This window comes from Haemorhous mexicanus, chromosome 5 (assembly GCF_027477595.1).
Source record: "Haemorhous mexicanus isolate bHaeMex1 chromosome 5, bHaeMex1.pri, whole genome shotgun sequence".
Taxonomy (NCBI): Eukaryota; Metazoa; Chordata; class Aves; order Passeriformes; family Fringillidae; genus Haemorhous; species Haemorhous mexicanus.
The window spans coordinates 76,667,167-76,695,108 of NC_082345.1; the positions used below are offsets into that span (position 1 = coordinate 76,667,167).

Here is a 27,942-nt window from a genome sequence, read left to right on the forward strand (position 1 = left end):
TTCATTCACTCTCCGAGATCACTGGCCACTTTTGTCTGTTTCTTACCCTCTTACTGAAAGAATTCTCAGGATTTTATTAGTTTCTATCCCTTGATTTCAGAATCATTCAGATTTTTCTTATTCATCGCCCTGCTAATAACATCCCCTATGCCACAGTGGAGGAGGAGCTGGTTGGGGAGTTTGTGAAATACTCTGTCAAGGATGGCAAGGAAGTGAATTTCCTGAGAAGAGACTCAGAGGCTGGCCAAAAGTGTTGCACCTTTCAGCACTGGGTGTATGAGAAGACCAATGGGAACTTGCTTGTCACTGACCTGCAAGGTAAGTTGTCTGAGTAGGGGCAATTTTTATCTAGCTTATGTTCTTGTAAGAGGGCAGTTTGGAAAAGGAAACTAAATCTTACACTCTTAATGGAGGAGTTGTTCTTTCGCATGTACCTTAGTGAATCAGGACACTCAGTATGAGCCAAATCTGCCTTTTTCACTCACCACCCAGAGGTTAACGAAATAGCTGCTGAGTGAAAGACTTCAGGTGTTAATGACACCCTAGTCCTTCCCCTTTGCTTGTATTTGAATACTCACCAACCATCACTCAGCAGTGGAATGCTCCACATTTGGGTCCTGGCTAGTTTTGAAGAAATATATTCCTTCAAAAAGAAGAATAGTGAGAAACACCCTCATGTTTGCCAAGTGCTACCTCAGCTCCCATGGGTGTGACTCCTCTTCAGTCCAGCAATGTATTTGGAACAGGGGAAAAGATACCCTTCTTGAAGAAAAACAGAAAAAGCTGGAATCTTAGAAAACATCCTATATTCTTTTACATGTGAAAGCAGGAAATATAGCAAAAAGGCATCTAAATAAGATCCCTGAAGTAACGTAAAGGAAGGAGAAAGAACAAAATCCTAGCACAGGAAACAAGCTGTGCTGTTGATCACCCTGACAGCTGTAAAATAGTGGCATGAGCCCGACTTCTAAAAGCTGCTGGTGACACAGGGAACATCCTCTTCTTAACTGGGGTGCTTTAAAATGCTTTGAAAAAAATGTGACAAATAATTAAAGTGAAAAATGTGACTCAATAAATAATATTTAATGCCTCCATATGTGAATACTGTCCTAGAAATTCCAGTGTAAGCTAAGCTCTGTGTTTTCCTTGCTGCCTTGCAGGTGTAGGGATGAAGTTAACGGATGTTGGCATAGCAACCCTGGCCAAAGGGTGAGTGAACGTGATTTCTCAGCAGCATGGTTGTGCTTTACTCCTCTGTCTTTTCACAGTTAATTGTGGATGGGGGAGGGGGCACTGGAAATTCATTCTTGCTTTCACTTTAGAAGAAAATGTCCTTATCTAAGTGTTTTAACTTCTTAGTGTTCATATTTATGGAAAACCTGCCTGTAAAGGAAACACTTATTTTGTTATGAAAGAATGGGGCTACCCTGTAGATTGAGCTTTGTTTTTCCTGCATGCCTCCCTTGAAACGGGCTTGTTCAAAGGGCATTTCACAAGTGACATGAAGGGTTCTGGTGACAGCTGGTAAGGCTCCTGGTGGTCCATCAGCTGGAGGAAGGTAAGGCTGAACACATGGGGCCAGCACTGGCTGCAGTTCAGGGTAAAAGGCACCCCGGAATTCCTCCTGCAGCCAGCAAAAGTGCCAGAACTTTGGGATATGTCTTTGTGACACAAGCTTTTATAAAGACTCTTCTCAGTGGGATGCTGTGTACTGGCCACTTCCCTGATAAACAAGGACAATTGTGAAGGGATTTGATGGTATCTCTCCCCTTTCTCTCTCAAAAACAGCAAAACAAAAGATTATTCAGGGCACTGCTAGAGCCTGTTTTCTAGTGGTGTTGCAAAGGCTTCAGCTCTTCTGGGGAAACTTAAGTGTATGTGTAAAGATGTAGGCCTGTAATAATCTAACTTTAGTCCACTTCTCTTAAGTTAATTAAGGCTTCTAGTTATAACACAGGCCAGCAGAGCTGTGGATAGGAGTAGGCAGTGGCTGCTGGACAGGGAAAGGGGATGGGGGCAAGTGCTTTAATTTCATATTCTCCTTTAAGAATCTGGCAGAAGAAAGATCTGATCATGTGTTCAGCCTTTGTTCTAAAGACCTTGTCTGTATACCTGGGATACAAGAAGAAACCTCACAATATCATCTAAATTATTAAAAATGTGACTCTAGAATATTCTGGGAGAATCGTGAACATTTGCAGGCTGGCATCCATTCAGTTAGACTGATTTACTGATTTACTCTTGCAGCTGTAGATCCAAAGTAAAAGCAGTTGAAATGAACATACATCATCCTATTAGAAACCAAAAGAGTAATAAATGTTTAATTTAGGCAACACTGTTCTCAGGAATCAGAAGATTTATAAAAATGCTTCAGTGAATGTTGTCCAGCTCACTGTGGGAAATGATTCCTATAAAAACACACATTGTGTTGGGGAGGGAGGAAGTGAGCACACAATGCAAGCTGTAGTAAGGATCACCTCCGGCATATAGAAAGGAAAATAATTTCCCTAAATGAACAGCCTTCTGAAAATGCTGAGTATCATTTTGTTTGTTATTTAGCTAATGGAATTCCTGCAAGATGACAGATTTTTCCTGGTCCTGTATTTTGTTTGCCTGCTCCTTTCCTGTGAACATGGGTGGGGAAAATCAACTCAGTGCCCAGAACTCCTGTATTGCTGGGTCTTGCTGCTTTGGGTGTGTTCAGCCAAACTGCTGAGAGCCAACCTGGTCCCATGAAGGGAGAACACATGGTTCTACTGAGCCAGAAATGCAGAGTGGGACTGGTGTGGCTTGAACTGTGCTGGCAGAGGGGACACAGAGCACATCTCTTCTGTACTCCAAAACAGAGTCCGCAATGCGTGGAGGAAGGAATTTTGATCTTTTGCCCTTGCTCTGTATGTTTTGCCAGGGAGCTGGAAAGCAGAGGAGCCCAAAGCAGTGGTGTGGTGAATGTGCTGCAGGAGCTGCACTGCAGTTCTGTCAGGAGAGGGCGAAGTGGATCTAGGAACAGGAACGCCAGGGAAGCATTTTTAATGCAGCCAGAGTGCCACTCCTGAGCCTTAAAATCAGCTGCTGTGTAGCTTCTCTGGTGAATGGGAACAAAAATACCACAGCACAGTGCCTGGCTCTGTGCATGCAGTGTTCATCAGGGCCCAGGGATTTATCCAGGAATGGTGCACACAAAGGAGGGAATGGGGAGCACGGTAACCCATGGTTATGGTCATTAACTGGAATGCTGGTTGCCGAGTCTGGATCTGAAACTCTGCCTGGCTCCAGGGCACTGACAAGTTTAGCTTTACTCAGCATGGTAGCAAGAGGCATTGCGGAGTTTGAGCCTGAGGGCAAATCCAACATTTCTCCTTCAGATTTAAGGAAAATTTGGTTTGGTTTGGTGCTGGATAGAAGAAATTCCCTTGCTGATTTCTGTTCTGTGGGTGTGTCTGGTGCATCCACCAACACAACACATATCTGTGAGCTCTTGAGAGCAGCTCAGTAAAGTCTGAAGTCTCTGATTTCTCCAAGGGAGCAAGAGAACAGCTGATGGCCCTGCTGGACTCCAGGATATAATCTTGGGGTAACAATGACAGGGCTCTTCAACCTGCTTTGGTTAAACAAACACAGAGCTTACTTCGAGAGGAGGGGAAAATCCCTTCAAGGTTCAGCTGCTGTTCAGAGCCAGCTGAGTGGGGTTTCCAGAGCAGGGTCTGTCTGTCAGCAGGAGCCTGGCCTTCTCAGAGCAGCAGTCTTCTCTTTAGCACTGTGCAGTCTGCCTGAGGAAGGACGTTCTCTGGATGTTGGGAATGAGCATCCTCTGTTCATTTCAGGACCAAATCCTGTTTGGTTGGTTTTGTGTAGTCACAACTCACAGTTCACCTCTGAGGACACTGGATGTCCAGCAAGCCAAGAGAACAGGGTAGAACAGGCACTGATTAAGGTTAAAAAAGGAGAGGAGCCCCCTGGCCTTTCTTTTTCCTTCTCCATCCTGAGAATATAACCAAAAAGGCTCCTTTGAAGAGCAGGTGCACCTTTTAAAATAAGCTGATGCAGCTTAAAAAGCAGGCCCTGGGAGGACTGTCAGCATCCAGAGGCACGGTGAGGAGAAGAGGGATACATGTGCCCTGCACTTCTCGTGGTGGGAGGTACAGTGGAGGCTGGATGAAACTGCCTTCCTCAGGAACATTCCTTCCATCTTCCCTAAGGGGCCTGGCTCCTTGAGATCCTGTAGGCAGCCAGGGGAGGGGAGCAGCATAGCATGGAAACGATGTACATGTTTAGGTGGAAACAGCTTCTAGTTCTGAAACACCTTGTGCAGCAACCTTGTTTCTTTGTGGTGGCCAACAGAACTGTTCATAGAGAATGATGTAGCATGGATTTTGTGGGTGTGTTACTGAGAAAGGTAGCCAGCAGACAATTTTATTCCCAACTTAATGCCGTGAAAGACAATGCCAGGACCCAGCCCACAGAGCTGTGCCTCTAATGCTTTTCCCTCTTCTGTCACCATTTGTTATCTGGTTCCTCTCACCTCCCAATGACCCAGTCTGAGTTTCTGTGGCAGTTGATGCTTCTCAAGCCAGCATGAGTAGAAGAGACTTGCTTAATGTTTTCAAGTTGCTTATGAGTCAGCAGTCATACTCTGCCTCCCTGTGCTGAAAATTAATCTTGAATTCCCATTTGGTTTGTTTTGTTTTGTTTTGTTTTTTTTCCTTTGTTACTACAGATACAAGGGGTTTAAAGGCAACTGCTCCTTTTCCTTCATTGAGCAGTTCAGAGCCCTTCACCAGTGCAATGAGTACTGTGAGATGCTGGGGCTGAAATCTCTCCGAACCACTCATCAAAAACAGAGGAAAGCAACACCCACTAAAAGCAAAAATCTGCCAAACTCATCAACAGTAAAGAAAATGGTACCCAAGAAGGCAAGAGAACCTAGAGACTTAATTTCTTCAGAGCACTGAGTCTCACTATCCCACCTTGTGAAACTACTCTTGAGGACATGGAGCAGTGACACGCACCAGTGACCTGAGGGGCTAACTTTAGTCTTTTGCCTTTTGGCATTGTTTTGGAATCATCCTCATGCTGATGCCAGCAACCAAGGAAGGAGCTGATCCTCTGCTCTTGGTGCCTGAGATTTAACACTGGGGCAAGGTTTTGAAAACAAAGACATCTCCTGGATTTCCTTACAGGCTTCTGTGGACTGGTGTTGGAGAAGAACATCTCTGTGTCTACATCCATGGCGATGTGGTTCATCTGCTATGGAAACATCAATATATTTAAGATGCCAAGTACAAGGTTTGCACAGTATTGCATATGCATATGCATATGCATGCTGGGTTACTTAGAAGTCAGGAAAGGTGAAGTTTGGAACACACTGATGAATATTAAAGTTACCACTTCCATTGCAAATCAGAGCATAACAAATCTTGGACTGTTCAGTGGGATTTAGGCTTCTCAGTGCATTGCTGGTACCTGGCTTTTGGAAGTTCCTACAGGTGATGCCTATTCTTTACAATAGTGTTCAGAAGAATTTCTGTGAGGACATTGTGACTGTTTCCAAAACAGGAGGTTTGGAACATAAGGCAAGGGGCTTGAACGTGGTGGGACAGAACAAAGCTAAAAGCATTGGATAAATGGTGTTTCAAGTTAGAGGCAATAGATTTTTATCAGAATTTTGGGAAGTGTTCTGTTTGAAAAATGCCATGAGCATCTCAGCCAATTAATATTCCAAATGTATGTTGTAGTTTGGTCCCAAAGTCAGAGATGGCTATTGGCTAATTGCTGTCTGTTTTATTGTCCTGATCAGTTCAATGAAAGTCACAAGCTGACCTCTCAGAGGTAAACACAGCCCTATTAATGCCAAGGAAATCCACATTCCTAATGATGACAGTATAGTGATGATTCCTTAAGATGTCTGGTGTGCTTTACAGTGGGGATCTGGAAGTGCATGTGTGAGAGTGTGGATTTCTCCTGTTCTGGTGCTTTTGCCTCTAAAAGAAGGAGCAGAGTCATCCTCTTGTGCACGTACCATGGTTATTTATTCCTCAGCACAGTGGGAATATGGACTGCCAGAGGTCCCAAACCTTCCTGACCTGATGCCTTGTCTGCCAGGAACTATTTAGTGTGATAATGGCGTTTGATAGACTGGACACAAACACCATTGTCACACTCCACAGCTCTAGGAGCAGGTCCTTAGCCTGGGGAAGGAGTGATGGAGGCACACTGCAGACTTCAGCAGAGGGGGTTTCAAAGACCTGCAAAACAGACACAAGACCAGGTTTGCACATATTTATATGTGGCACATCAGGGTCCTCATGAGGAGGAGGGACACAGGATTCTGAATTGATTTGAGGTGAATATTGTGTCTCTGCGAGCTGTGGGAATGTAAAGGCTAAGTGGCTTTGAGTGCCCTTACAGACAAGGGAGATGGACAGCACCTGAAAAAGTAATCTGTAGTATTCTGGAGGCAAATTCCTGAGGATAGGGATGAGTCATTTCTGCAAGGGCCTGTGTCTTCTTCTAAGTGGTGGAGTCAGCCCAAAATCATCATCAGACTTTTATAGCTATGTCAGACCTGAGGAATCACAATGCTGGGGATTAAATTTGATTTTCATATACTTGTTTTTAGCAGCATTTTTGAGTAGCCCACATACAAGACAGTCAAGTTAGTCTGTAGTTCTGGTCCCACTGCCCCTGTGCTATTCCATGATGTTCTTCTGGGACACATCACACCTGTACATCAGAGAATTACGCTCTAGGGTCCATAGCTGTGGTGCTCATCTCTGCACAGGCTGGGTGTTTCAGAGTGTTTCTCTGTGTGTTTAGCGTGCTAGCCAAATAACATTTCTGCACACTCTAAGTCTGAGAGTAGAAAACATCCCATAAAAGATTATGTGGACTCAGGAGTGGAATAAGAGCACACAAATATGCTGCACAGGGATTTGTAACCCATGGAAATTCAGTTATGTGCCATCATCGCATCTGAATGCTGCAGAGAGGCAGAGAAAACAGAGAAGGAGCACATGGAAGGGGGAGGTTTGAAACCAGGGCTGGGGTGAACAGCAGTAGCCTTTATTTTTTGTAAGTACTGAAAATTGAACTTTCTGGCTCAAAAGAGAATCCCCTGTGGACTGGTTAGAAGCCTCTTGGGAGGGGATGCAGTTGTATTTTTGAGCCAAAAGGTGAGAATGGGATGTCTTGCTGTAGTGCTTTTCAACTCCCCTCTCATTTATTTCTAAGCTCAGAAATGCATTCCCATTTTAAATACTGCAGAGAATTTGCTCCCCATGTGTAGTAAACCCAGTATCTGCAATAGTCTTCTGGATCTGGTTCTGCTTTAGCAACAGAATGTTAAGGAAGTTAAAGCCCTGAAAAGGCTCATCCTCTGAGAACTCCTCCCTGGGTTTAGCTTTCTCATCAATCCCTTTTTGTGAAGGGAGCGCAGTGCTCACAAATCAGCCCACTCAATTCCCAGCATCAAACGTCAAGTGCCCGCACAGAGGGGATACCAAGGCACCCAGGTGAGCTGCTGCCCACCTGTACTGACACACCTGAACCACCAGCCTGCTCTTCACGGTGTAACAAGGGTCTCCTCACCCTGTGATCTCACTTTATATCTTCTGGATCCTCTTCCCAATTGTAATATAGTTCAACCAGTGTTTATAGGTCAGGGCAGACTTAGTAGGGCTCTTAGTAGGGCTTAGTTCTTGATTTATATCAGGGACCTCAGGGAAGGGTTTGTGATACCACAAGTGCCACAAGCTGGCAGTAGAAACTGGGTTCTGAGTGCCCTTTGCTGGTGGACAAAACAGCAGAGAAATGGACCTTCAGTGTCTGGTTACCAGATCAGGCTGTTTCATTTCTCTGTGTGATTATTACAACAGTAATAATCTGGCATTCCCATCCCTGCCATGAAAGCAAGCCTAGAAATGCTCAGGCATGGCTGACATCCAAGGGGTTTTCATTTCCCACTAGTTCTGTCTGTGTTTTGAGTCTGTAGTGCTGCAGTGGGACAGAGCTGAGCATTTGAACACACATACAAAACAGGCAGATGTGCAGGTCCACAGGTCAGGCTCCTTTGCAGTCCCAGCTATGGAGGAGACATCTCTGAAAGAAGGAGATGAGCTGCAGCACACCCTGAGCATCACATGGCACTGAGTCTTTGGAATTAATGATGGCAAAACCCCAGTCATGCCAGAACATTCTGCCAGTAAGGATGCAGCTGTAGCCCAGAGGTCCACGGGGCTGTTTTTGGCAAATGTGCCTGTGCTGCAGCTGGTGAGAGTGAGAAATGAATGCCAAAGGGACAGAAGAGCTGTACCTGGCTTTCTGATTCACCTCAGTGTTGGTGTCTTCCCTTACCTTTCCTCATACACATTTTACTCAGCTTTCTCTCTGCAGCAGAGGGAAAGGATCATGTAAATTCGTACTAATGAGGCTCCCTGAGGAAAAGGCTGGCAATCCTGTAAAGAGCAGGAAAGCCCAGAAATCCTGGCAGAAGGACTCAACTTCACTGCAGAACACGTAAGGAGAAAGCAAGGCAGCTGATGCCACTGCAAACAGGCAATTTTTAGTCCCTCGGCTACATGGAAGCTTCCAGCAAATCAACAGGAATACTTCCAAGACAAAATAGCATGCAAGAAAGAGAAATGGTCGCTAGTTTTTAGTACTGCAAGGGGAAAAAGCCCCCAGAATAATGGGAAAGTTACAGAGACAAAACAAAGCGTAAACATCAGAGGAAAAAATCCCCCTTTTGCTTCTCTTCTGCTGGACATGTGTGTAAAGAACATCACTGGGATGTTCCAATGCAGAGGGCATTGTGAAGAACAAATGTGTTTTCAAGAGGGTTTTTTGAGATGGGTCACAGAACCTGTACTTCTCACATGGCCAGACCTGGAAGCATTCCTGATCCCCCAGAAAGTCTGTCAGCTTCCCCACCACCCCATTTCTTAAAAACAATAAACAGGGTGGCTTACACTACCCTAACAAAAGCCTAATCTCTTTCCAAGTGCAGGTAGAGATCCCTAGGTCCAAGACATTAAATCCTGTTAAATTACACAGTTGAGCCCGGGGTATGTGTGGATATTTTAGTATGCCAAAGTGCTTAGTGTTGGAAATCCACCTGCACTATTTTATTTTTGTTAATCTCTTTTAGCATTTCCTTTTCCTCACATGAATTTTGCTCAGGAGGGCACTTACCATCGGAGACAACAGCCAAAGGATCCTCTGGTGTGTTGCTAGGGCTTGGCAGAACTGGGATTCTCTCGCTGGACATTTTGCTGACTGTCTGTACTCGAATCTTTGGAGTCGTGGTTTCTTTTCTGAGTTCCCAGCAGTGGGCAGCTGCTGCAAGCCTCTGCTTCCAGTGGACACCTTTCCCTCTCCCTTTATGGGATCCTGAGGTTTTAAAGTAAACAATTCATTCTTGTTCTGATAAGTCATATTAAAATATTGATCTGGGGGAGGGAGATGACCCTCGCTGCACTGAGCCGGAGTCACCTTTAGTCAGACTAAAGAATGGCAAAAAGCTCTGAGACTTCAATTTTCTCTGTTCCTTTAGAGAGCACATGTGGGGAGGGAAAAATGCAAAAGATAAGGGGGTTTCAGCTCTTTGTTTTGCTGAACCCTGAGATGAAGAGTGTTTACTCTGGCTGCATATTAATTGCTTACTTCTGCCAGTGAGACTGGTTTCGTCAGTTCCTCCGTGCTCATCTCATGTTCACTGCTGAGGCTTGCCAATCTTTTTTCTTTCTTAATTTTGATGTACTGTCTGCTTTGCTTGGTAATTTTCAGGGTTTACTTTTTCCAGCACACCTGGGAGGTAGGGGGAAAAGCCTGGCTTCAGTTGAGCCTGTCTGAACACCACTGGCAAACCCAGGAATTGTACACACCTCCCAGGACCTCATCCAACAAAGAGACCATTGCATAAACCTCCAGTTTAGGGCCTGATGAATTTCACTTTTTAGGCTAAAATAGGATTTGAATCTGAGATTTTCTCTGACCATAAAATAAAGTCACATTTTAGGGATGTGAACATTTGCTAGTTAACTAACAGTTGTTTCATCACTTACTTCCATAACCATACTTCTGTTCCATTAGAACGTTTTGGAAAAGTCTGAAGTAATAGTTTGGGGGTTTAGGAAGCAAAGTTTTCAATATAAATACTTCACAAAAGTGAGGAACCCAGTTATTTTACTGATTTTGGCTGGATGTGTCCATCCAGCAGCAGAAAACCACCATGAAATCAAATTTGGAAAACATTTTGTGTCTTGCCCTCTCCTCCTTACACCTTCTCTGTTACCAGCTGATGACACATCTTTTTTGCTTAATTCTGTCTTGGACTGCAAATCTGTCATGGCAAGAATAATCTACTGTTTCCTAAAATGCTGATTTCTAATCCCAGTCCTGTTATGTAAATACTAATTCCTCTTTTGGGACTGGTACATGCACACAGTGTAAAGATGACAAAAATACTACTTCTACTAGTTCAGAGTCTGCCCTAGTAGTAGAACGTGTTTTGGGGAAAGTAGGTATCTAAAAATGACCTGTAAAATTATATCAGCATCCTGTGTGCAAACTCCTTATGCTACTCTGAAAGTACAGATGTGCATTTGAAGTCTACAGAAGATATATGACAATATGCTTAATCAGAAAAAAAGAGGACAATATTAGGTCAAGAAGACCTCATATTGAAAAGAAAATGACCAACCCAAAACCAAAATACCACATGCTGTCCAAACCTAGCAAAGAAAAGCTAAAATGTGCTACTTTTAATCACAGCAGAAACACCACTTATTTAGTGTTTGTGGGTTGTGTTTCTGGGGGAAAAAAATCCAGTTTCCCTCAAAATGGGGCTCTGCAACTGTAGGTGAAGCACTGGTCACACCACAGGGAGCCTGGGGAAAGTCTGGAACTGCATTGCAACATCCAGTACTGCTGCAGACTGGTTGGGGTCCAGTTCTCTGAAATGAAATGCCAAAATATTGGGAAATTCCTGGAAAAAGAAATTAACCGGTTTGTTTAAATGTTGCTAAAGTTGACACAGGGGCAGATAATGCAACATACGTTGCACATAGACCTGAGGGCCAGATTTTTCCCTTGGAAATATGTACCTATGACCCCAAGCAAAATCATCTAACTTTGAAGTGCAGTCTGACTGTGAGGCTGGCACTGCTCAGAGCAGAGGACTGAGTCCTGTGATCTCCAAAAGTCCCTTCCAGCCTAAATTATTCTGTGCTTCCATTTTATATGCAGAGTTCCTGGTGAGTAAGGTGTCACAAGACAAAGGACACTATTTGATCCCTACAAAAGCTCTTTCCTCTCATTTATCTTATATACAATATAAAAAATAAGTTGAAAGAAATCACAGGGATGGTATCTTTTCTGTGCAGAAACAGTGGAAGAACAGCTTCAAAACTGAAGGAATAACTGCAGGGGCAAAAACCTGAGCTCTATCTTTGTGGCTTTATTCCAGCACATAATACTCTGCAACTGATCTGGGCCTGACTATTATCATCTTTGGAAAAATCCTGGCACTGTCCCACCAGCTGTGGGTATGGCTCCCTTGGCTTAAACTTCCAGACAAATCTGGCTCAAAGATTTAGGCCAGAATCTTTTATGGAGAAAAATTACACATATCCAACAGTGGAACTGAATTTATCCCTTTGCTTTCTTAATGTCAGTGACTATGCTGACTCACATCACTTTTGGATATGGCCATATAAGTTTTGGGAGGACATTGCTACAGGAATTCTTGGGCTCAGAGTAGACAAAGGTGGTGTTTATCAGCTTATCCCAGAGTACTGCAGCATTCAAAGGGCATATTTACCACAATCTCATGGACAGAGGTAAGGGCTACAAGTGCTGGGACAGCTCAGATCCCAGAGGAGAAATGCTGTGATCCTTGTCAGTCAATGGCCACTGGTTAAAGATTACCTGTGCTGGTCACTCCGATGGCTGGGTAGAGAAAGATTAACTCAGAGCAGCAGAAAGTTGAGCAAAGGTCTTTAACCTGGAAGCCATGATCTCTTCTGATTTCTGCTGGGGATCAGTAAACGAAATTGATTAGAGTTTCCCAATCTTTAAACTCATTACATCAGTTCTGGATCATCCTGGCATTTCCTGTAACCATTCACCCTCTCACAGAGAGGGGTTGGGAATTATCTTCAGATTAGGAGAGTAAGGTCTGGCTGGCAGTGTACCCTCCATGACATTGCTTCTTCCCCAGCAAAATAGTTGGGGGCAGAATTTAGGCAATTTTGCTGTAAACAAAAGGCTAACACAAAAAACTTGTATTTACCAGTCCCTCAGGGTGACTCCCCGTCTCCCAGGAGATCTGCTGGCTCTGCAGACAGGTGTGCTGGGCACACCACTGTACAAAGGATGCCCTAGGATGTTTGAGGGAGCACCTTCCAGCTCTGTTAGTCCCCTGTCCCCTGAGCCGCACATGAGGATAAGCAGCTTCATTAATTTTTTGTCTCTGCAAGTAAAAATTCTGTTTCAATCCACTTTTCAGAACTTGAGGAGACTTTGGTGACCTGAACTCTGTCAGACCCTAGAGCAGTCTGTGCCCGGGGCTGAGGGTAGCTCTGCTGAGGGGCCCTGTGCCCTGCCCCTGTCCCTCCACGAGCCCAGCTCCAGCAGCCAGGCCCGGGGCAGGTCTGAGGCAGAGTTTGGGGCAGCGTGGACAGGGCTCTTGGTGCCCTTTGGCTTGCTGCAGGCAGCTCTAATTGACTGCTACCTGTTTTAATTGCAGCCAGGAGCAGTCCCTGGGTGACTCCCATGTCTCAGGAGATGCCCGTCAGCATCTCCTGAGACAGGTGAGACAGGTGCTAGTTTTGCTCTTTTGAGAAAAGCAAAAAAATCAGTTTGGCCCCTTGAGAAATTGTGAAGACAAAGTTTTTATAGTGGTTTTATAACTCCTTGCAATGTTCTGCCTGGGTCCAGTGGTGACTGGAGGAGCTCCCTACAGCTAGTCTGGCCACCAGAGTGGCCTAAAGTCAGGGGCCCAGAAGTAGCCAAGTAGCCTCAGCTTGGCACGGGATGGACTTGGCTTTCCTTCTCTGTACTCATCTGCTCCTAATTCCCCATTACACAGAAAAACAGTGCAGCCATGATGGCAATGTTTTGGAGATAGTGGTGACAAAATAATGAAGAATGAGCCATCGAGTGTTTTGTGGACATTGCAGGCACCTTCCTTACTATATGGAAACTTCACACAGATTCCACATTTCGTCTAACCTGTTTTACCAACTCTTAAAGATCATTTCCTTCCACCCTCATGGGCAGGGATGTCTTCCACTCTCCCAGATTGCTCCAAGCTCTGTCCGACGTGGCCTGAGACACTCCCAGGGATGGGGCAGCCACAGCTTCTCTGGCCACCTGTGCCAGGGCCTCATCACCCTCACAGCTGAGGATTTCTTCCCAATATCCCATCTAATCTTGCCCTCTGGAAATGTGAAGCCATTCCTTGAGTCCTGTGAGTCCAGGCCCTTGTCCCAGTTCCCTCCCCATTCCTCCTGTGAGCCCCTTAGGTGCTGCAAGTTTGCTGTGTTGCAGGGAACCTGTGCACAGAAACAGCAGGGGGGGTGAAATACAGATCTTGAGCTCAAAATAAAGTGAGCACTGGCAATTCTTGACCTAGCGCTGGGAATTGCAACATTATGTATCAAAGGAATGGAAAGAAATATTAATGTCTAGTACAGGCAGTAGAAACAGGCGTGGGATTTGCACAGGTGTTCAAACATGCTGAAAGTCAGTTAGTCCTGATTGAGATCAGGTGTGAGGGTGGTTCAGGGACCTTGTAACGACTTTTGGTCTAAAGTGATTGTCAGTGTGGTGAGGGTTTCAGAAATGGTTCTGCTATACTGGAGAAGCTTACCCATTGCATTGGATATTAAATTTACTGGATAATGACAGCTCTGGAGTTCCTGAGACTGCTGTTCTAGATTGACTTGCCTGGAGAGACTTAAAACTGACAAGTAAGTGGACTTCTATTTTTTGTGGTTGGAATGGGGTGACTGAGGTTCCTGTACTGGGCAATTAAAATAGGTGGTGGTGTGGCTTGGCATGTATTAGATTTGCTGAGCTTTATAGAAAGATTATCGGTGGGAAATGTGCTGGATCAGAAAGAAATTACCAGAAAACTTTTTGCCTGCCTGCCTACCAGCATCTTCATGCTCTCTGAGGACAGCTTAGAAAAACTGAAATAAGTTTGGTTATTTGGTTATTAATTGTGGTTAGTGAATCAGAGGTGGCCTTGTGTTTCAGCCTGTGGATGATCTAGGGTGATGGTGTCTTGATCCTGGACACTTCTGCCTGTTTCCTGAAGCCTTTTTCACAAAATCCTGATTTCAAGACCTCAGAGAAAAAGAAGCTACTATCTTTTCCCAGTCTGTCCCTGTGGGTAATCCAAACCAACAGGTTTGAGGGGCAGGCTGTGGCTGCTGAGGTGCAGCTGGTCTGTAATTACTTAGGTTGGTGCAGGTGCTGACCATTAGACATCGTCAGGTGTTCGAAGATAGTTTTGAGTGAAAAGAAGGACTAAAGTGGGGAGGAAAGTGAGGCAGCAGCTTTTGTGAGAGAACAATTGCCTGTGTTCCAGGGCTTTTTCCAGATCAGCTCTTGGAAATCAGTGGGTTTGTACTGTGCTCACTGAGCACCGTGGCACAGAGCTCCCAAACGTATTTAGCTGAAGTGTAATCCCAAATACTGTGTGATGCACTAGGTTGAGGTATTTGTGTGCCTGCACACTTCAGAACCCACATGTGATGTTTGTACCCGGCATCTGCAGCTCCAGTGTGTGAGAAACAGGAGCAGTGGGGACCCTGGAGTCCCAGTCACTGGGACAAGCAGTCATTTTCTCCCTTTGGGAGCCCTGGGCTGGAGCTCTGTGACGGCATGGCTGAAGGGTGGCTGCAGAGTGCCAGCTGTCACCAGGCACCCCCTCAGGGCGTGCTGTGTTTCCCAGCGGTTGCAGGGCACTCAGGGGGCTCAGAGCAGCGAGGGCAGGGCCCCTGTGGAGCCTTGTGCTGCCCCGGGGGTTGTGGCACCTGCCTGCTGCACGGGGCCAGGGTCACCTGCCAGGCTGCTGCCTCTGGCCCCCGGGCAGTGAATGCAGCTGCGGGTAAAGGGCTGATGCGTCTGCTGGCATTAGGGAACAAAGAACGGCCTCTCCTCTCCCTCGCTGTGAAAACAGACACAGTCACTAACCTGCTGTTCCGTGTCCGCCTTTGTCCCGCACACCGTGGAGATGTCACTGGGCAAACGGGGCTGGCCGGCGCCGAGCTGGGCTTAAAAGGACACAGGTTCTTGTTGGGTGGGGAGGGGAGGAGTGCCCAGCTCTGTAAGGAAACATCTGGCTGTCTTTAACCACTAGGAACTACATGCACGACCTGCCTGTGTAATCACATACCAGTTCAGCTCAGCAGAGCTTGAAATCTATTGCCATAGCCTCACAAGGCTTCCCGGTTACACAATGTTGTCCCCAGAATACAGTTAAAGAAAAATTATTTTGAGAATTCCATTTTTTGTGTTTAATTTCTTACATTTTCACAGTGTTAGTAGTATTAGTGTTTGAGAAAAGTACTAGTTTGCTGGTTAAATAATTTTATCTTTTTTTCCTTTTGGGGTTTTTTTTTAATGGAGAAATGAGATCCAACAGTGAAAAGTGACCTTTTTTAAAAAGAAACACAAAATAAGGGAGAAGGGAGGAAAATTCTGTTTGATTTCCAGTAAATGCCCGCTTTAAATATCTATGTATTGATATTCTTATTTGGAGATCCTGCTAAGATGTTTCAGTAAATTTTTTTTGGACCAAAGGTACCTGCTCTGTCAATCTGATCAGTCTCCCCGGGGGTTATATGACACAGCCACTGTAGAGCCTGTTAATGCTGTATGGGACCCCTCTTTTGCTGAATCATTGGTATCAGCTTGCTGTGTTTGGGAGTGTTTTTATTTTAAAAGCTAAAACTTTCTACTGGCTCTAAAACAACACTTTCCAGCCTCTTGGACTTCTTCTGTTGTATTGGATTTTCAACACATGCAATTATTGTTTTAGTGATCTCGATGAATGAATCTTTATTTTTATTAAATAGGAGATAGACTGTGCCCATTTAAAGATCAAGAAACAATTAGTGAATTTCATGTCCAAGTGAAGACTCTTAAACTATGTAATTTGCGGTCGTTTCAACATTATTTGCTTCCAAGGCTTATTCAGGGATTCAGATATTATTCTCTCTGCTTACCAAGAAAAAACCCCAAGTTTTAATTAATGCTTGCAAGGATTAATTCTGCATGAACTGAAGTTTAGAACTCACCTGCTGTTCCTAGAATACTCCTGAAAGCTTGGTTTTCTTCCTCAGAAGTTTATTATGACTAGAAAAAAACGAAACACCACATATACAAATCTGAGTCTTTATCCCCAGGGGGAAGTGAGTTATTTCCCCCAGATACCAGCTGATGCTTTTCCAACTCACATGAGAGCTTTCTCCCACTGCCCAGGCTGTGGAGCATCTTTGGCATGGGATGGGGTGGCCCTGGTCCCTGCCAGAGCCTCCAGCCGCGCGTGTGGCTGGAGCTGGGCTCTGGGGATGATCCCAGGAGACTGCCCCGGCTCTGGCTGTGCCGTGGGTGCTGTTCCCAGGGCTGGCACCTGGGCTGTGTGCCCCGAGACGGGCTGTGCCAGCTGCCACCTGGGATGGACAGCCCGTGGCACAGGAGGGGCCGGGGCTGTTGGATCACCGCTGCTGGGGACACGTGGCTGGAGATCTCTGGGGCCTGGTGAGAGGGGCTCTGGGGTCTGACCGTGGGCCAAGCCGGGCTCTGCTCGCTCTGGGGGGGCAGGGACACGGGGCTGTGGGTGACCCCTGCCAGCTGCTGGCACAGCTCATGTGTTCCCAGTGTGCCTGGTGAATTAAGGTACCATCTGCCCGTAGCTGGCATGTTGGAGCTATTTCACATATGTGAGCTGGAGCATGTTAAACATTAATCATTCCTCTCAAGCCTCTGTGGGCGTGGGCCAGGGCTCTGCTTCACCCAGGTCAATGAACAAGGCTCCGGGGCCATGTTTGAAGCTAAGTGGTTGTGTGGCAAGATTGTATGTTTCACAATTCTTAAATGCTAGTAGAACATTCCTGAGTGCTAGTGGAATGTAAAGTCCAATTTTAATTTAGGATCAGTGAATAACTTAACTAGACATGAGTACCATACTGCTGTGACAAGCAGTCTGGGAATTCCTGAAGTTTGTTGAGTGATCACAAGTGCTCAGCGAGCCAACTAGGAAAGGTGCTCTGCCACAGGGGCTTGTGAATAGAGGACTCATGGCAGGAGTGATGGTTCTGGTCACAGTGACCATGAAATGGTTGGATTTAAATTTTCTGGCGTAGTTACCAAAAGCAGAGTTGTTGCCCTGGATTTCAAGAGAGCAAATTTAAACTGCCAGGGAGCAGTTGGCCACGTCCCCTGAGGAGCTGGTCAGGGGGCCCAGAGTGCTGGTCAGGTTTTATTGAAACATGTGCAGGGGAGGCAATGCCTTTCAGGTAGAAGCCAGGTGGGTGGGGTAGGTTGCCAGCTTGGCTGAACAGGGCCCACTGCTCTTGGCTCTCTGGAAGCCAGGCCAGGTGCTGCAGGAAGAGGAGAGCTGTGGTTTGCCAGCAGAGTGCTTGGGTCTCACTCCAAGGGCTCGTAGTGTTCAACGCCGTTATCCAGGATCTGTGTGCAGGAGTGCAGTGCAGTGAGTTTGCTGAGGATGCTGAAGTGGGAGGTGCTGTGGGCTCAAGGGACTGGAGGCCTTGCAGAGCAATCTAGAGAGGTGGAACGCTGGGCAGTCATCAGTGGCAGGAAATCTAACAGAAACAGCAGCACTGCTGGCAGAATTGCTGGTGGTTTCTGCAGGGCCTGGATTTCACCCAGTGTGTAATAGTGCAGCACTTATTGTGTGAATTATAGGATTTTGCTGAAAAGCATAAAGATTAATGACTGTATTGCTGGGACCATGGGATGGAGTTCTCTCAAAGTCAGGCAGTGGCAGCCACAGGGTTGTGAGAACTGGCTGACTCACCTTTACCCCAAACTGGGAATTTTTCATCAAATTAAGTTTTCCTGAAATGCATCATTTGACAAAATATTCCTACTCGGCTAAATGGTAACTTAAAAAAGCTTCTATTTAATTTGTAACTGTATTTTTATTTAACTCCTGAAAGCTGGCATGAGTATGGCAGTTTGAATTAATGTTGCTTTTAAAGTGTTGTTTAAAGTTGTGCTTTTATTTACATTAAGTCTTGGGGGTTTTGTGGTTGGGTTTTTTTTAAAAGTCAGCTTTAGATAGTACAGTTTGAGCATAAGAACAGGAGGAAGCTGAGTGAGGGTTGCTATGTATTGCTTATTTCCAATCTCCATCTCCTGCTCTCTCTTTCCCCGCAGCCGCGGGGCTCGGGGTGCCGGGCAATAATAAAGCCCAGAGGGCCGGAGCCCGGCGCCCCCGCCCTCGCTGGGGTCCGCACACGGGGCCGGACCCGCTCTGCGGGACCCCCCATTCCAGTCCAACACACCGCCCGACCCTGCCGGGGCTCCGGCTTTCCCAACATCACACTGGGGGGCTCGGGGCTGGGGGTCAGGGAGGGCCCCCTCATTAGGACCCCCTCCTCCTTAGGACCACCCCCCCGCTCCGCTCCCCGGGAGGGGGCTGGGGCAGACCCCGTCCGGAGGAGGGGGTCCGGGGGAAGGGGGCGGGGCGGAGGGGGCCCACCCCGGGACCCCCTCCTAAGGAGGGAGCCCCCCCGCAGCCCGGGACCCTCTCCTAAGGAGGGCGCCCCCGTGTGACGGGGGAAGCGGAGCCCCGGCCGCGTCCCCTGCGTTCACCCCTACGGGAACTGCATGGGGACACCGCCAAGGGGCTCCAGCGGGGTGGGGGCGCCGGCCCTGTGGGCTTTGTTATTGTCCGGCACCCCCAGCCCCGCGGCTGAAGGGGAAAGAAGCAAAGGGGAGAACGGGAAGAGAGGAGGGACGGCAGAGTGGGAGATCGGGCTGTGCGGGAGGGGAAGGGAAAGCCCGGGGGGCGGGGGGGGGAAGAGTAATTATAGCTCATTATGTAATGAATCATTATTTATTCTTTAATTTAAAAATTAATTATTAGGTAAAGAATAATAATTCATAAAAATAATAACTAATTATAAACTCGGCCACTGTCGGCTAAACTCGGCTTCTGATCATTAACTAATTATAAATAATTAATGATCAGAAGCCGAGTTTAGCCGAACTAAGCCGAGTTTAGCCGGATTTAGCCGAAGAGCCGATTATGGCCGAGTGTAGCCGAACCAAGTCGAATTTAACCGAGTTTAGCCGAATTTAGCCGATTATAGCCGAGTGCAGCCGAAACTAGCCGAATTAGCCGAACCCGTCCGAGTTTAGACGAGTGGAGCCGAAGAGCCCTGTGGGGCGGGGCCCGGAGGCGGGCGGGGGCGGTCCCGGGGGCGAGGCTTCAGGGGCGGGGCCCGGGGCCGGCTCAGGTGCCCGGCGTCCCAGGGCGGCTGCGCGGGGCGGGGCCGAGGTCATTTAAGTCCCGGAAATCGCCTCGCCCGCCATGTACTCAGTCTGAGCGCGTTGTGGCTTTAGACTTCTGTCTGGCCTCCGCAGCCCGGGACAGGAGGTGCTCCGGCCTCCCCTCCTGTCCCCGCCTCTACCTTTCCTTCTTCCTCCTCCTATTCCCTTTCTTTCTCTGCCTTTCCCACCTTTCCCTCTCCTTCCCTGGACGGGGGGTAGCCCCCCTCCACCCCTCCCCCGGACCCCCTCCTCCGGACGGGGTCCGCCCCGGCCCCCTCCCGGAATCCCCTGCTCCGGACCGGGGCCCGGGGGGACACGTCACTCTGCAGCGTAAACAGACATTAAAAAATAAAACAAACAAAAATATCGCCAGACACCCCACCCTCCCCCCCCGGGCCCCGGCTAGGAGGAGGGGGTCTCCGGCCACCTCCCTCGGACCCCCTCCTAATGAGGGGGCCGTCCCTGACCCCCAGCCCCGAGCCCCCCAGTGCGATGTTGGGAAAGCCGGAGCCCCGGCAGGGTCGGGCGGTGTGTTGGACTGGAATGGGGGGATCCGCAGAGCGGGTCCGGCCCCGTGTGCGGACCCCAGCGAGGGCGGGGGCGCCGGGCTCCGGCCCTCTGGGCTTTATTATTGCCCGGCACCCCGAGCCCCGCGGCTGCGAGGAAAGAGAGAGAGAGCAGGAGATGGGGACTGGACATACGGGGGGAGAGGAGCTAGTCGAGGGGGGCGTGACAAGGACAGAGGGCGGGTGGGGAGAATCCGGGGTGTACAGGGCAGCAGGGGAACGGGGCTGGGGGGAAGGCAGGGTGGAGGAAGGAAAGGAAGGATCGAAGGCAGGTCGAGGGGAAGGTATCCTGGAAAGGGGGCACGTGCAGCCGAGGTGGGGAAGGAAGAATGGAGGAAGGAGAAGGACTGAAGGCAGTTGGGGGGAGACTCGGGGGGGAAGGGGAGCAGGGAAAGAGGGCAGAGAGGAGCCCGTTTGGGGACGGAAGAGAGGAATTAAGAGGGAGAGGATGGAGGTGTAGAGTAGGGGTGAGTAGGGGAATTGAGGGGGAGGTAGGGGGAGGCAATCGCCCGTGGGGGAAAGAGGGGAGGGCTAGGGGGGAAAGGGACGGGGGGTTTGGGGAGGGTGTAGGGGGTGGGGGAGGGAGGGAGAGTAGAAAGGAGAAGTATAGAGAAAAAGAAATACAAAAGAAAAGAAACACAGTTGAAAAATAGAGGGAAAAAGAAATAGAGCCCAGTCAGCGGCAGTCTCACCCAAAAAGCGCCGAGGAGCAAATAGCTCAGCCCCCTCCTCCCTGCGGTTTAAATCCCCGAAGGCCCCGCAGCCCCTCTGGGGCCTCGCGCACCTGTGCCGGCCCCGCCCGCGCCCGTAAATCCCGGCGGATCCGCGCCCGCCCCGCTCTCTAGGGTAGATGCTCGTCTCAGTACGTGGCGGGACCGTCGCTCGGTGCCGTGCGGAAACTCGGACCGGGGGCTGCTCCCGGCACTGCAGAGCCCGAGGCGCTCAGGTGGGGCCAGGACCTGGATCTGGGCCCGGGGATTCGGGTCCTGGCCCTGCCGCTGTCTATTGTGGAAGCTGGGCAGAGCCGCTTCTTCCTCGGCGGGCGGTGTGTGAGTCCCGGGGCCGGACGATCGAGGCGGGACTGAGGCAGGGATCGGGACCGGCATCGCCACGGGCGGGAAGAGCCGCTCTGGGACGGGCACTAGAACCGAGCCCGGTGCTGCCGCTCCTGCTCCGGCCGGCACGGGGAGCCGGGGCTGTGCCGGCGCTTTTCCCTGGCACAGCCGCTAGATCGCGGCTGGAAGCGGGCGGGGCACGGGACCCCACGGGCCCCGAGGGGCACCCCCTGGCGGACACGGCGCCGCCCCGCAGCCCCCGCGGGGACACCGAGCCCCCGCGGGACGCAGCGGAAGGAGCGGGGCTCGATCGCCGCGGGCAGAGGGAACCGTTCCCCCCTGCCGCTCTCGACCGCGCCCGGGGTGAGACAGGGACACTCCTCGGGCCGCTCATCCGACACCTGCCGGGTGAGACCTGATGCTCTCCTTCCTCTCCCCGACTTTCTCTGTGGCTCGCTCTACCAAAGTTCGGGGGGAGAAGGATGGGGGAGGAAGGGGCAGAAAGAAAAGGAATACGGGAGAAGGAAGGAGGGCTAGGTGGGCAGGGCGGTTTTGGGGGGCAGAGGGATGGGGGATAAGGAAAAGGAATACGGGGAGGAGAAAGGAGTGGTAGAGGGGGGAGAGAGGAGCGGTGATTTTTGGGGGGGCCAAGGATAGGGGGTAAAATGGGGAAGAAAAAGGGGAATACTGGGAGAAGGAAGGAGGACTACTTGGGGGGGGGGGTAGGCGGGGAGGTTTTGGGGGCAGAGGGAAGGGGGAAAAAGAAGAGAAATTCGGGAAGAAAGGAGAGGGAGAGGTGGGGAAGCCGAAGTCCCCACGACTCACCTGGGAAGCAGGGACAAGGATCTCCTACTCTCACCGCGCTCATAGCGAGCAAATGGTCGACGGGCGATTTCCGGGGGTTAAATCACCTCGGCCCCGCCCCGCGCACCTGTGTCGGGCCCGCTCCTGATGTCGCCCGGGCCCGCCCGTGATGTCGCCCGGGCCCTGCCTCCCGGGACTCTGCGGGGTTCCGCGTTAGAATCAGCTGCGCTGAATGTACAGGTTAGCGGGAATACCTGGATTTATCTCTTCTATCCCCAGAGCCAAGCAGTCAGTCCGGCATTCCTGTCTACTCTGATGCCAGCCACTGTCTTGCGTTCCAACTCGCTCCTCAGATGGAAAGGGTCAGGCAGGAATGTCAGGAAGCATATTTAATAGAGAAGAAATCTTGAACTGCACTCAAGTACTGCCCTAATCATCCTCAGGACCAGGACCATAACTGCTGAATGCTACTGGCAGTGAGGCTTCTTCCCGGCTGGGTGATGCTGTATCCCAGGCTCTGCAGCGTGGCTGGATGCAGGTAAGGCTAGGGCTCAAAAACTGTTGGCAGTGAGGTGGAAGTTTGCTTTGGCAAGTGGTGTCATCTTGCTCGGATGCTGGGGAGCAGGCTGGGGCAGAGCTGCAGGTCAGTGGAACCAGCCCTGCTCCAGCAGTGCTGTCACCATGTCACTGCACTGGGGCAAGCACAAATCTGTCACCTTTAATCTGCCAGAAAACAGATGCAACTCAGACATTATAGATTAGGCATGCAACATGTCATAGGTAACAAAATGGATTAGATAGCAGTGTATATTAAATAAATCTTTGTAAGTAAAAAAGAAATCACAGAAACAATTACTGAGGAACATGTCTGCAGGCTCCGGTCTGGAGCTGGTGGGGTTTTCTCTTACACAGCAGCAGCCAAATTCACCATAGAAGGACATGTGTAGTAGGAAGGAGTAAAATCCCATTAACTTTATGCTCAAACCAGGTCGTACAGAAAGTGCCTTCAGAGTCGGTGCTGTTAGAAATGAACAACCCCAGTGTTAATTAGGTTCATTAGCAAGTGCACACAAACAGGAGCCAGAACAGAGCTGTGTTCCAGAGTGCCAGATTTCATTTGGAATGCCTCCATTGCAAACAGGAATGCAGAAAGGATGGCAAATGAATCACTGTACAGAGAGAATGACAGGGTTCAGCATGTTCTCCTAAAAGGCTAAATGCCAGCCCCAGCCCAGATGCTTTGTAGCACATGTACAGCTTGGCAGTAACGAGGCAGTTTCAGTAGAACAGAGATCTGGACATGCAGTGTCAGGGCTCTGCTGTGCCTTGACACTCTTCTAGTACTTATACAAAAATGCAACATCCAGCCCATACTTCTGGATACAGAACAACAGTGATGTGCTTAATGAAGAGAGTTGCTTTTGAGAGACAGCCCGTGGAGAGAGAGCTTCCAACAGAGCTTCCTCCTACTCTCCTGGTTTAGGAAACAAGGCTCAACGTGCTTTGAAAAAAAGTCTGGTATGAAATTAAGAAAAATGCTCATTTTTCCAAGTATATGATATTTAATTGTAATGAAATAAAATCTGAAAATGCTTAAATCAATTAAGAAGTAAACATGAGTTGTAATACTATACCTGTAAAATGATTAATTCCGTTCATTGCCATTAGAAATTGTGTAAAATATTTATTAAGGGCTTTGCCTACAGAGGCACAACATAAATAGAGTAAGTCCTGCTGAAATGTGATCAGTTCGCAACTGGTGCGGGAACATCAGCAAGGCCACCCCAGGTGACAGCCCCAGCCTCGGGGCTCGGCCCCCGCACTGCCGGGCTTTGCTCCAGAGCCAGCGCCGGGCAACTGCTGCGCCACGAGCCCTCCGAGTCCCTCGGGCAGGTGCCAAAGCCAGCAGAACGTGCTTGGAGAGGGAATGGCTGCTGCCAAGTTAATCCACCCCTTCAAACCCTTGGGCATTCTCCACGGCCATGAGGAGCTTCTCCCGCAGGTCCTCGAAAGATTCGTACAGAGGTAAGTCTAGGCGGTTAAAGCTGGAAGGACAAGGAAAGGGTCACTCAAATAATCCACGGGAACACAGCGTTTTAAAGAACTAGAAAAGAATAAATAATTAGGGGTCTTGATTAAGAATGCAGCTTGTGGTCCACAGTGTTCCCTGCATGCTTCACACCTGCCCAGGCTGAGCTCTCCAGTAACTGTGTGCTGCCTTCCTTTGGAAAGCTGGAGGCAGAATTTGCTAAGAATCGCTTCGGAGAGGAAAAAAGCCAACAGAAAGCCCTTCACTATATTTAGATGATGGAAAACAATCTTTGTCAAAGGACTGATTTCTTGAAGCTTAGCAAAGATATTCTGGATTTAGAGGACAGATCCTTTGCTCTCTGGAGGGGAAAAAGATTAAACATCCAAGAGTAAATCTTCCGAAGGTAAAAGCCAGCAGAGAACTGGAACCCAAAGAGGATGGGTTGATTTTGCAGCGTGTTCAGGGTAGTATTGTTGTGTTTGGTAGGTTTTGTGCTTTTGTTTTCAGGTTTGTTGGTTTTTTTTTAATTAAAGCACATTATTCTACAGAATTATTAGTTTCACACAAAGATCCCCTAATCTGTATTGATAGTCTATTCAGCACCATTTTTCTTTAAAAAGCCACATTCCTGAAATGTAACAGAGCAAGACAAATTTGTACTGGATGCTTTCAATGTCTGCAAAATCTATAAACCAGGGTTAAATTATGTTATAAAATTATCTTATAAGATAATCTTATACCTTTGTTTTGAATTCTCCAATGATTTATGGGCTTTTTGTGGCTGTTTGGTGATGTCTGACTTGCTGGAGTTCATAACACACTTACTAGGATATGGGAAATAAAATAATATCCTTCAGTTTCTCAGTTTGTGAAGGCACTGGGGACCCACAGGATCAAATGCTGTTTGATGCATGGTCAGCAGGCATGGCCCTTCTGGCAGGAGCAGCTCTGGAATTTATGCTTTGGTGACTTACCAGGTGTGAGCCCGGGGCAGCTTATCAGGACTTCCCCACTGCTCTATTGTAAACAGTTGAGGACCATTTGAACCTGGGTGAAAATGAAAACCGTATGAAACAGAAACTGCTGGACACTACAGAGACTGCCTTGACATTCTTTTTAACGAGAAATGTGGCATCAGCTGTGGGCTGGATTCTTCACCTGTAACAGGTACATTAAAGCAACATGAATGGGGTTCTTTCTTTCCAAGCCCAGTGAGCTGGCTTCAGAGCTTGCACAATGCCAAGGAGCTCAGCTCAGAGCTCAGCATTTCCAGCCGAGTGCTACGTGGGGGTCAGGGGCTGGCTGGGTTGCCGTGAGCAGCTCACCGTAAAGTTCAGCAAATCCGTTCATAGGCACGCGTGACGTCCCAGTCACAAACTGCAGGAGCCGGATCCGTTTCTCAGCATCCATCAGCAGAACAGCCTGTTGGCAAATGGACACCATCAGCCCCGGCCTGGATGGGCCCTAAGAGCAGCCCAAAGGCAGCAGGAATCACCTCCTGCATGAGCCAACCCTCAGGACACAATGGATTGTCTCTGCTCCAGGTGCCATCCGTGGGCGGCTCTAGCAAGAGCTACACCTGCCCTCGCTGAGTGAGATGGGAGCAGGTCCTGCCCCCAGCACAACACCCCCATTCTTAGCAGTTTGCATGAAGAAAAATGATTGCAGAAAAGGGCAATAACTTTCACTGACAGGACCAGTCAGAGGTGGGGCCAGTCTTACCTTCCAGAACCACTGGATGACGGGATGATTTGGGCAGTAACCATTTTTGTAGATGGTGTGTTGTCTCCAGTCATTGACATCCACGTCACCAAGGCCACACATCAGTAACTGCAGGGAAACACAACGGTGGGATGTGAATGAGTGTGCGTTTCCCTGTGCTCACGGGGTGGCACAAGGTGTCACTGCCCCTCAGGGCTCTGACCTTCAGTCATTTATGCACACACAGGGGACAGTCAGAGCTTCTCCACAGAGTATTCCAGTCTCTGGACAATGGCTGCACACTGCCATAACATGACAGCAACTTCCACGTGTTTGGCTCAAATGTGACTGGCAGGGGCATGATGGCACTTATCCACCAAGCTACTTCCAGGCTTTAGAGGCACACCCTCAACCACCTCCCTGAGTGCAGTTCTTTGCATGTCAAGAATAGATTTATTAATTAGGAAGAAACATCTAATTTCCAACTCTGAGCAAGACAGCTGTGTCTGCACATTCCCTTAGGGAGAGGGATGGATGACGGAAGAGCCCAGAACATGGCACATCTGTCAGAGAACTGTCAGCTTGGGGCACCAAATTGACTCACCTCCAGTTCATTTTCATCAAAAATTTTAATCAGATCAATAGGAAGCAGTTCTGTGAATCCCTAAAAAGAAAAAGAGCAAAGTTAAAACTCTCATCCCACATAAATCCTGATTAAAAACATCAATGACCTAATTACCTCAAGCTCAAATAATTAAACTTGAAAGAGAATGACCTTATTCTCATAAGGGGAAGATGATATATTCTTAGACAAGATAAAACTGAAGAAGCATAAATGTAAGTATTCTATTTGCATTCCCTGCCAAGCTCCCTGCTCCCTTTTCACAGACACCAGTGGGTAAGAAATCTGTGTTCGAAAAAAATCCCTACTTTTGTGAAAGAAAGGAGCTGAAGAGCCTCACCTCCAGAAAGGCATTCATTTGTTTCTGCACTCTGTTGACAAACCGCCACTGGATGACCAGGCTGCAGAAAGAAACAAAACCCCATCAGGAAAACAAACTCATTAGCAGGTCTCAGCCAAGTGTTCAGAGGTTTCAGCAGCCCCAAGTGCTTTCAGTTTGTCATTTACAACTTCAGCTTTCACCAGTTGTTCCAATTTATTGCTGGTGACTGATGGAATTTTGAAGAAACAAACCAAAAACCCCAGTGACTGTGACCAAATCACAGTGGGAATATTTTTGCTCCTGTAGGAGCAGACATTTTATTCTTCCAGAGCACTGAGTATTTAAAAATTCCCAGCAAAGTCTGCAAGCTCTGAGGAGAGCTGTCAGGACAGCATCTCACCTATAAATAAAGAAATAAACTGCAGCATCAAAGGGACACCTTGCTTTCAGGACCAGTCACCCACAGCACAAACACCTCACAGGTGCAGGCATAAAAAATCAGTTCCAAGCATGGAATTGGTCCAGGTCCAGGCACTGGAAATGAATTCCTAATTTGTGTGAATGTATCAATTTTAATGTCTTTCACTTTGGAAAAGGCCCTGATTTAAAATGCCATCAGGTATAAGTGAATTCAGCATTTTACAGCCTGGTAGGCAAAAGAACTGGGAAAGCTGAAAATAAAACCTAGTTTCAGATGTGGCCAATTTTTGCTAGGAATGCTGGCACTGGAATCCTGGCTCTGGCCTGTGACTGGCAGAGGAGGACAATGGGATGAGGGTCAGGCTGGAGAGCACCTTGTGGCTCATCTGAACTTGAGCAAGATGTTGGAGATGCACGTTTCCACGGGGGGAATTTCAGGAGAACAAAGCATGTAATTTAATTTACTCTTTGTTCTTATGTCTGACTGGATATAGCCAGTGATAACAGTAAGATTTTTTTTTTCCCAGCGATCCCTGACGCTCTTGTGCAGTACAAAGGACAGGAATTGCAGCAGGGTCAATTGTAAGTACAACTGCTCCTTCTTAGCCCCAGGCATGCTCCATGAGGGTACTTACTCAATGTATTCCCGCTTGTTTTCATTTGTTACCATGATTTCAGACCCATTGGGCTTCAGGTCCACTTGATATGTCTGTATTTCAGAAGACCAAAAAACCTCCTGTTATTTGAGGACATCTGGGACTTTCTCCCAGAACCCACTCTCCCTGAGCAGCATTTTACAAGCAGTATCAGGAAATCATTAGTAAATTGATTTACACTTTTGAACAAACTTGCACTAGCAGAAGAGAAAACTGGCAGAGAAGCTGGCCATT

At 48.2% G+C, this 27,942-nt stretch overlaps 2 protein-coding genes and 1 long non-coding RNA gene across 12 annotated transcripts in view; 1 reads left to right on the plus strand and 2 right to left on the minus strand.

The window, feature by feature from the left end:
* Positions 1 to 24,843, plus strand: part of ALPK2 (alpha kinase 2) — a 47,020-nt gene extending 22,177 nt beyond the window's left edge. Inside the window, exons 9-12 of one of the 2 annotated variants that reach the window (XM_059847752.1) lie at positions 101 to 318; positions 1,161 to 1,209; positions 4,718 to 13,970; positions 22,235 to 24,843. In XM_059847752.1, the coding sequence (XP_059703735.1) occupies positions 101 to 318; positions 1,161 to 1,209; positions 4,718 to 4,952 (502 nt within the window). In that variant the 3' untranslated portion in view covers positions 4,953 to 13,970; positions 22,235 to 24,843. Of the gene's footprint in view, positions 1 to 100; positions 319 to 1,160; positions 1,210 to 4,717; positions 13,971 to 22,234 lie in introns of those variants that run through there. The other variant, XM_059847751.1, reaches the window with a different exon arrangement.
* LOC132327997 (uncharacterized) lies at positions 9,300 to 15,292 on the minus strand. The gene is made up of 3 exons (XR_009486667.1): positions 15,202 to 15,292; positions 11,926 to 12,027; positions 9,300 to 9,387 (listed from the first exon to the last, which is right to left on the minus strand). It is a non-coding gene; the product is annotated as an uncharacterized LOC132327997 (long non-coding RNA).
* Positions 23,614 to 27,942, minus strand: part of NEDD4L (NEDD4 like E3 ubiquitin protein ligase) — an 83,805-nt gene continuing 79,476 nt past the window's right edge. For all 9 annotated transcript variants that reach the window (XM_059847761.1, XM_059847763.1, XM_059847758.1 and 6 more), the window contains 7 exons: positions 27,688 to 27,761; positions 26,651 to 26,711; positions 26,293 to 26,352; positions 25,710 to 25,817; positions 25,313 to 25,409; positions 24,962 to 25,034; positions 23,614 to 24,000 (listed from right to left, as the gene is read on the minus strand). In XM_059847761.1, the coding sequence (XP_059703744.1) occupies positions 23,898 to 24,000; positions 24,962 to 25,034; positions 25,313 to 25,409; positions 25,710 to 25,817; positions 26,293 to 26,352; positions 26,651 to 26,711; positions 27,688 to 27,761 (576 nt within the window). In that variant the 3' untranslated portion in view covers positions 23,614 to 23,897. The remainder of the gene's footprint in view (positions 24,001 to 24,961; positions 25,035 to 25,312; positions 25,410 to 25,709; positions 25,818 to 26,292; positions 26,353 to 26,650; positions 26,712 to 27,687; positions 27,762 to 27,942) is intronic.